Source organism: Sus scrofa, unplaced genomic scaffold (assembly GCF_000003025.6).
Source record: "Sus scrofa isolate TJ Tabasco breed Duroc unplaced genomic scaffold, Sscrofa11.1 Contig74, whole genome shotgun sequence".
NCBI lineage: Eukaryota > Metazoa > Chordata > Mammalia > Artiodactyla > Suidae > Sus > Sus scrofa.
In genome coordinates this window covers 366,066-375,512 of record NW_018085302.1, presented here as the reverse complement: position 1 = coordinate 375,512, position 9,447 = coordinate 366,066, and the positions used below count along the sequence as shown (strand labels likewise).

The 9,447-nt window shown below is 39.5% G+C and overlaps 1 protein-coding gene across 1 annotated transcript; it reads left to right on the top strand.

Moving 5' to 3' along the window:
* LOC110259068 (olfactory receptor 4C11-like) lies at positions 1-915 on the top strand. Its single transcript, XM_021082359.1, has one exon. The coding sequence runs from the start codon at positions 1-3 to the stop codon at positions 913-915; it is 915 nt and encodes a 304-aa protein (XP_020938018.1).
* The last annotated feature ends 8,532 nt before the right edge of the window (positions 916-9,447 follow it).

Here is a 9,447-nt window from a genome sequence, read left to right as displayed (position 1 = left end):
ATGTCAATGAATAACAGTGTGACCGAATTCATTCTTTTTGGATTGACACAGGATGCAGGACAGCAGAAAGCAATATTTGGAGTCTTTTTGATTCTGTACCTTGCAACACTGTTGGGGAACTTTCTCATTGTAGTGACTATTAAGACCAGCCAGACACTTGAGAGTCCCATGTACTTCTTCCTATTCTATCTGGCCTTTGCTGATGCCTGCTTCTCTACAACCACAGCCCCCAGGTTAATTGTGGATGCCCTTTCTCAGAAGAAGACCATTTCCTACAATGAGTGCATGACCCAGGTCTTTGCAAGCCATTTTTTTGGCTGCATGGAAATCTTTGTGCTCATCCTCATGGCCTTTGATCGCTACGTAGCCATTTGTAAGCCCCTGCGATACACAACCATCATGAGCCGGCAAGTCTGTGGTGCGTTGGTGAAACTGGCCTGGGTGGGATCTTGTATCCACTCTTCAGCACAGATTTTCCTGGCTTTGAGATTGACCTTCTGTGGCCCCAATGTGATTGACCACTATTTCTGTGACTTGCAGCCCTTGTTGAAACTTGCCTGCATGGACACATACGTGATAAATTTGTTAGTTGTTTCTAATAGTGGAGCCATATGCATGGTGAGTTTCATAATCTTGCTTATCTCCTATGTTGTCATCTTGCGCTCACTGAGAAACCACACTGCAGAAGGAAGGCGGAAAGCCCTTTCCACATGCACCTCCCACTTTATTGTGGTTGTCATATTTTTTGGCCCATGTATATTCATATACACACGCCCGCCAATCGCATTTCCAATAGACAAAATGGTGGCTGTGTTTTATAGTATTGGGACACCCTTGCTCAACCCCCTGATCTATACATTAAGGAATGCAGAAGTAAAAAGTGCCATGAAAAAGGTATGGTGTAGCAACGTGTGACTTCAGTTAATAAATGATATACAGGAATTCTAATGTATATTTCCTTAACAGATTAGCTTTGTTTAATAAACAGGAACGATAACATATTTTTGTTGGGAAACAAAGAATTAAGAAATATGTAGGTGTAGATAAAAAGATAGCTATAGATACATCATATCTTTATTCTAGAGGAATGATTAACAATTTTGGGGAGTTCCCGTGGTGGCGCAGTGGTTAACGAATCCGACTAGGAACCATGAGGTTGTGGGTTCGGTCCCTGCCCTTGCTCAGTGGGTTAACGATCTGGCGCTGCCCTGAGCTGTGGTGTAGGTTGCCGACGCGGCTCGGATCCCGCGTTGCTGTGGCTCTGGCGTAGGCCGGTGGCTACAGCTCCGATTAGACCCCTAGCCTGGGAACCTCCATATGCCGCGGGAGCGGCCCAAGAAATAGCAACAACAACAACAACAAAAGACAAAAAAAGACAAAAAAAAAAAAAAAACAATTTTGAACACTCTCCGATGACTCTTAACTTGAATTCTATCAACATATGACCATATTCACGTAGTAATCTATAGAGACATCTCTCCAAAAAAAATGTACTACTGACATAATGAGTGTTTGTGCCTGTTCGCATTGATTCTTTTTCTAGATTTTATTCTAGATCTTATGAATGTGCTCATAGGAGTTAATCCATAAGGGGCAGGAATCTTACAGAATCAAAATTGCTGTCCTGACCATCTGAGGGTTAGAGAAGATGTACTGAGAAAATATTGCTCTGGAAATTAATGCCTGAACCTGTCTCTGTGGTGTATCTGCATTGGTGGACCCTCAAACTCCAATAAAAGCTGGAAATAGCAGTGAAAACCTAGACTATCCTTGGAAAACCTCTCAAAGTTCTAGGCAGAGTGAGGCTGGGGGGGGAGTCTTATATTTGACTTTGTAGGAAATATTAGCCAGTCGATTGCCCTTCAGAGTCTTTCACATTGCTCTTCCTAAAGGAGAGAGAAGGGGAAGTAAGAGAGTTTGGCAACAGGAATTTGCAGAAGAGGAAGTAAAGGGAAGGAAGGAGGACAGAAAACAATTCGTGTTGAAGGGAGAAAATGTGAAAAGTAGTGGTCATTTTATCCAAGTGGGAGAGAAGGATGTTTATCTTCCATATATTTTGAGAATCACTTTTGGGTATATGAACATTTGCAGGAAAAAAAATGAAATTTCAATATATTCCTGTATTATTAAGCTTCCTTGGGTATTATGTTTATTAGAGTATTGGGATATAAGCTTTTTTTTTTTTTTTTCACTTCCCAATAACATCCAAAAACTCAAAAATCCAGATTTCTTGGGAGAACTTGAAATCAAAAAGTCAGTTCTAGTGCTTCTCAAGTTTGGCCCTTCAGCTGTATATGCTATTTTTAAAAACTGTGTATTCTCACTTTTGATAATAGCCGAGTCTGTATGTATAATACCCACTCAGCACCACTACCATCACCTTATAATCTCATAATTAAATGGTATCTTTTTTTTCAGTACCCAAGTTTATAATTCCTATCAAATTGGCACCAAGAATATTCCTTTAATGATGCAGGTGATTAAGAAAAGAACACAATGAACTTCATAAGTATGTGAAGCATTTCTATAAAATGAAGACAAAATGTTATCGTGTTGCACCAAAGATCCCTAATTGTTCTGATATAGAAAGTGGTGGCAGGAAAAAAAAAAAAAAACTGTTTAAGACCATAAGGGACATTTATCAGAGCTCTCAATATCATATTCACAAGTGGCAATTTTGTTTCACACTCCCTCCAAATAAACATCCTGATTTTTCTAATTTTATATCTAATGGTTCTATTTTTAAAGTATTTGAATCTGGTCCTATAAGGATTATATTTAAGTGTAATTGGTTCTTAAGTAAAAAGACATAATCCAAATAAAACTTTAATTCTTATCTCTTGTTCGCTCTTTGAGTTTAATAGATTGGGGAAATTTTATTTTTTGTCTGTGCCTAGATGAAAACCCAAGAATTTTATTTTCATTAATAGGTAATACAGAACCCAGTTTCACTTAGATTTTAGACAAAGGCTAATTAGAAAAATAGTCAAAGGACACAAAAGTCTTATTGACCTGGTGTCTTAACAACCTGGCTTACTGTTTCTGGGCTTGAGGGGTGTCGAAAGCTTTTTATTTTCTTTCCTTTTGGTGACTTTTTATAGGTCCTCTCATCCTGGTGTTCTTGACCTAGAAGGAAAATGTCTATTCCTTATAATCATTAGTGACTCCTTGCTTAGCTCTTAGAAAGCCAGGGATTACTTTAAAAATTCTGCACTCTACTACGTGGCTCTATTGGTTTGGTCCTTCAAAAATTCATGTATGCCCTAAAAAAAAAAAAAAAAAGAAAGAAAAAGAAAGGCATTCCTATCGTGGCAAAGCAGAAACAAATCTGACTAGGAACCATGAGGTTGCAGGTTTGATCCCTGGCCTTGCTCAGTGGGTTGAAGATCTGGCATTGCCATGATCTGTGGTGTAGGTTGGATCCTGTGTTGCTGTGGCTGTGGTGTAGGCCAGCAGCTGTACCTCCAATTGGACCCCTAGCCTGGGAACCTCCATATGCAGCGAATGCGGCCCTAAAAAAAAAAAAAAAAATAGCCATGTATGGCAGTCTGTGGGGAAACATCCATGCATCTCTGCCCTAAGGAACACTATTAATGCAGAAAGACTGTTAATGTAGGCTGACATCAATGACCCACACTAGCCTGATTCCACCAGTAAGTCAGTCTCTTTCCTGCCTAGACCTTTCTGATCTCAGTCCCTTGTACCCACCAATATGGAGGACCTCATGCTAGGCTCTCAGAATAGCACACAACTGCACACACACGCACATACACTCACAAACACACACACACATAAGGTCTGGGATAAAGACTGGGCACATCTCTACAGTGATTTACCCCAAGGTTGTTCTCACAAACCACTCTCCCACTTTATACTCTGACTAGATTTATATCCTTTGTCTAGTTGGAGGATGCTTATTTTTGTTATTTCCTTTGGTTTGGAGACAGGCACAGAGTGATTGGAGCGAGGTTGCTAATTGCATATCTATTGTGTCTAGTCAAAATTTCAGCTTTAACTTTTTTTACTTAAGAAATGTTAATTCATAAATACTTTGTACTAACACTGGAATTCAAGAGAATTCATCTTCTTTTAGAAAAGGATTGTACATTACTCTAAGTAGAGACGTATTTTTTGCACTCACATAAAACATACATTAAATGGACAAAAATTTGTACAATTATTTATAAACAGGGAAAATGACAAAGTGAATTGGGTGGAGAATGACTTTAAGAAGGAATAATGAAGAAAGAGGGAAGGATTACTCCAAGCACAAATGAAGAAAAAAAAGAGCACAATCTGAAAGTTGAGAATTATGTTTTATTTGGTGAACAGAACTGAGGAAGACTTAAGCCTAGAAGATAGCGAGACTGCTCTGAAGAAGTAAGGAAAGAGCCAGGGAGCTTTGCAAAACAAACAAACAAACAAAAAACCAGGTAGTATGAACATCAAAATGTTACTCTTAATAAAATATACCACTGTAACTATGTCTGGTCACTTGTGATACAGCATGATAATGTGAGAAAAAAGAATGTATACAGGTATGTATAACTGGGTCACTTTGCCGTGCAGTAGAAAATTGACAGAACCCTGTAAACCAGCTATAATGGACAAAAAGAAAAAAAAAATAAATAAAGAAATCCAGGCATCTCAACAACTTCAGCACTATTCTTTGTATGGAGAGATGTAAGAGTCTGGGCTCTTTGAATTGTTCCTTTGATATGTGCCTTAAGTATCTAGGGCCAGTATCCTGCTCTGATTTTCCAAGTGTATATCACATTTGCCCTTGGAGCCTGGGTGGAGATATCAATTAAACTTCATGGTCTGATGGAGTTCCCGTCATGGTTCAATGGTTAACGAATCCAATGAGGAACCATGAGGTTGCAGGTTCGATCCCTGGTCTCGCTCAGTGGGTTAAGGATCCAGCGTTGCCATGAGCTGTGGTGTAGGTCACAGATGTGGCTCGGATTCCGAGTTGCTGTGGCTCTGGCGTAGGCCGATGGCTACAGCTCCGATTAGACCCCTAGCCTGGGAACCTCCGTATGCCATGGGTGCGGCCCTAGAAAAGACAAAAAAATAATAATAATAAATAAACTTCATGGTCTGAGAGTGGCAGAGAGTGTGTGTGAGTCTAATATTGCAAATAAAAAAGAAAGGAAATATATTTATTGCACAACAGACAAAACACAAACCAAAAGCATCTGTACCAGAGATTGATCACTATGCTTTATCCATTTTCACAATGGCTTTATGAGGTACCCATGGCAGCAGACACTCCCATGCCTGCCTCTTGTTCATATGGTGACTTTGCATAAATTGGAAATGCTTGGTCTGCAATCAAGACACTTTACTTCCATATAGCAAATTGCCATAGCACACTAATTGTTTACAAGACTCTTCCCTGCCATCTGTCAAAACACTGCAGTAATAAATATATACATCTTGGATACTTTGATGTAAAAATTCCTTAGATGGAGGCCCCAAGTACACACACATGTGTGGCAGCTTCGGATGTCCCCTTTAGGCAGAATCAATTCTTACTGATGCAGTTCTACACCAAGCCAGGGAAAATTCACTCTCCACTGGAAGACATTTTGCTACTATTAACATTCAGTTAGAGTCTCACAGAGTTACTCTTAATACTCTGGTTTCTTGTGTTTTTGTGTGTGTGTGGTTTTTTTATTTTTATTTTTTGTCTTTTTGCCATTTCTTTGGGCCGCTCCCGCGACATATGGAAGTTCCCAGGCTAGGGGTCTAATTGAAGCTGTAGCCACCGGCCTACACCAGAGCCACAGCAACGCGGGATCCGAGCCGCGTCTGCAACCTACACCGCAGTTCACGGCAACACCGGATCCTTAACCCACTGAGCAAGGCCAGGGATCAAACCCACAAACTCATGGTTCCTATTTGGATTCGTTAACCACTGCGCCACGACGGGAACTCCATAGCCTTTGGTTCATTTTTAAGAGCAAATAACAACATCTATGTTCTTCGGGGATTCGGGGAGGATAGAAGCATTAGCCTTGCATGATCAGAGCCCTGTGTACACTTCTGATTTTGCTTCTTGCCACTCTCTACTTGGATTGCTATTTCTATTCATTTTTGTTTTTTACGTTTCCTTGAAAATACCATAGTATTCCTTGCATTAGAATTTTCTCCCTCTAGAATCTTCATCCCACTGATCTTCGCATGACTGTTTCCTTATTAACAGTTTTGCCAATTATTGATGCTCCTTGGTGTTAAACATACTGGTTAATATATTTCAGGAGTTCCCATTGTGGCACAGTGGTTAACAAACCTGACTAGGAACCATGAGGTTGCAGGTTCGATACCTGGCCTCGCTCAGTGGGTTAAGGATCTGGCGTTGCCGTGAGCTGTGGTGTAGGTTGCAGACGCGGCTTGGATCCCACGTTGCTGTGGCTCTGGCGTAGGCCAGGGCTACAGCTCCAATTAGACCCCTAGTCTTGGAACCTCCATATGACCTAAAAAGGTGCGGCCCTAAAAAGAAAAAAAGAAAAGAAAAGAAACCAAAAAAGTATATATTTCACAACTTTTTCTAACGTCATCTCAATAAAATTAAAAATCTGCTGAAACGTTGCCTGCTAATAGAATCATTCCCCAACTACCCAGCATGAAGTACCTTCCATGGAATAATCACAGCCCTCCACTCCATTAACTCTGTTCTACTAATCATATTCTGCCTTTTTGTTTTGTTTTGATTATTTGTTTGTGTATTTTTTTTTTTTTTTAGGGCTGCACTTGTAACATACATTAAGTTCCCAAGTTAGGGGAGCTGCAGCTGCCGGCCTACACCACAGCCACTGCAACGCAGGATCTGGGCCACATCTGTGACCTACACCACAGCTCATAGCAATGCCAGATACTTAACCCACTGAGCGAGGCCAGGTATCAAACTTGCATCATCATGGATACTAGTCGGGTTCATTACCCCTGAGCCATAGCAGGAACTCCAATTTATTTATTTATTTATTTATATTTAGCTGCATCTGAGGCATGTGGAAATTCATAGGCCAGATATCAAACCTGCACCACAGGAGCAATCTCAGCCACTGCAGTGACACCAGATCTTTAACCTGCTGTGCCATAAAGGAGCTTCTATATTGTTTAATTTTAACTTTATTGACTGTTTTCTCTTTCCTCCATCCATTTGAATATGGTGATCTGAGAAAGAAAGACTGTTGTAGCCTATAATCATTCACCAGGTATTTATTGAAAATCGAACATGGGCCGAGCAAAAATAAAACACCTTCCTTCACAAATGTCCCCTCCAGAGAGAGATGGAAGGTAACAAAACTCAAATGCTACTTACAAAAAGCAATTTTACTTTTGGTCCTTGTTGCTAAAATGAAGATGTTTGTAGATGCAAACTATCATATTCAGAGTGGGTAAGAAATGAGGTCCTACTGCACAGCACAGGGGACTATGTCCAGTTCAATTCCTGGCCTTGCTCAGTGGATTAAGGATCTCTCATTGCCATGAACTGCAGCAGAGGTCACAGATTTGGCTAGGATCCCATGTTGCTGTGGCTGTGGTGTAGGCTGGCAGCTGCAGCTATGATTCAACCCCTAGCCCAGCAACTTCCATATGTCATAGGCACCACCCTAAAAAGAAAAATAATAATAATAACAGCAATAATAATAATAACAATAATACATTTTTGAAAAAGGGCAACAACAATCCAGGAAGTATCAGAACCCCAGGAGGTAACGGATGTCATTTTGGCTACCTCAGAGCAGAGGATCTTCCTAAGTTAGGAATTATTTCCAGGAACCAAGTCTTGCTTTTCATTTACATTGTGACACTGCTCGAGGATACCAATGGCCACCAAAAACGACTTCAGTGGTAAAAATAAGTTTTCCAGTGGGGAGGGGAAGAAAAGCACTGCATCTTGAGAAGCATAGGACTCTGTTGGGTGATATCACGTGTAGCCATTCTGTAATTGAGGTACAGATCACATGCAGGAAACAATGATGAAATGGTTATACTGTGATCTAGATTTCTGCATGTCAATCTGGCCCCAGGGATGGTCTTGCCCCGGGAACACCCTATTATTGAAGTAGGTGGATGGAAATTCACTGCATTAGGGATTAACACCTATGTCAGCGGAAAATCAGACTCAAGGGGTGAACCACAATGATGCAAGTCTGTGCCTTGTGATAGCTGCTCAGACCACTTATAGCCTGAGTCCATCACCTAAAGGGGAAGGTTACAGCTGTAATGTAACTTCTCAGAAGCTGAGCAAAAATTATTTCTACTTCGATCTGAGACTAGATCAACCTCAACTAGAATTCAGAAAAGGACCTGGATGATTTGGTAAACACTGTACTTGGATACCTTTTAGCAACTGTCCTTAACTGGAGAGAATTTAAATCCTTTGGCAAGCCAGAAAGATGATGTTTTCATTAGGATCGTAAATATTTAAAGCTTCTGCTTTAAATTTCTTTTGGAAAGCAATAAAAACCGTCCTGCAAATTTGACCAAGAAGATGAGTTTTACTTTATTTATATCCCAGATGGCTTGCCTCCACTATTAGAAAAACCAGGCTGGAATAATCTCTCCTGGTTCTTGGACCCTCTACAGTTACTTCATTAAATGTATCATGAGTTGGGTAAGACTTTAGTTAGACTTCAAATGACCCTTGAATCTGTCTTCATACAGCTTTCTATTTTTGACTAACTCTAAGACTAAGCTCTAAGAACTCATTTGTTATTTGGTCAATTATTTCATATATATACTTGTGGTGGTTTCATAGAAGTATAGTATAGAATTCACTTTCAAAACATGGAAATAATTAATTGAATTAATTACAATGAAAAAGTACATAGGCATCTATTACTCTTAAAGTACTTAAATAATTCACACTCACCATCTCATTGCTTTATCTGTAAGCAGCATATATTCTCTGCATTAGGAAATCTGAATTATGAATTTGAGTTTTGAGTTAGATTATTTTGCTTGATCTGCTTTCATAATTCTTTGAGCAAATTTTTAAAAATTAAATGAATGGCTCTTAGAAATGAAAATTGCTAAATAAAATAAACTATATATATTTTTAAATGTGCTCATAGGTAGCAAGAAAATGAGTGGATAATGTATTGAGAAATTCTTACCAGGAAATTCTGTTACCCTCCATTCCAATTTCACTTTTCTCTCTCTCTCACTATTTCTTTCTCTTTTCCTTTCTCATCCTCTCCCTCCCTCCTCTAACCCCTCTTTATCCCCCTCTTCCTTCCTGTGAGTTTGCATGTGTTTCCCACTCTTTTCCATTTTTTTCCTTTCTCTTTCTCCTTTTTCCTATATCCCAAGACTTTTCTCTCTTTCTTTCCTGCTATTGGCCTCTAATCTATGCTTAAAAAAAAAAAAAAAAAAACAAACAAACAAAAAAAAAAACTAACGTACTATTTTTCTTACAATGTCTTATATTTAGTT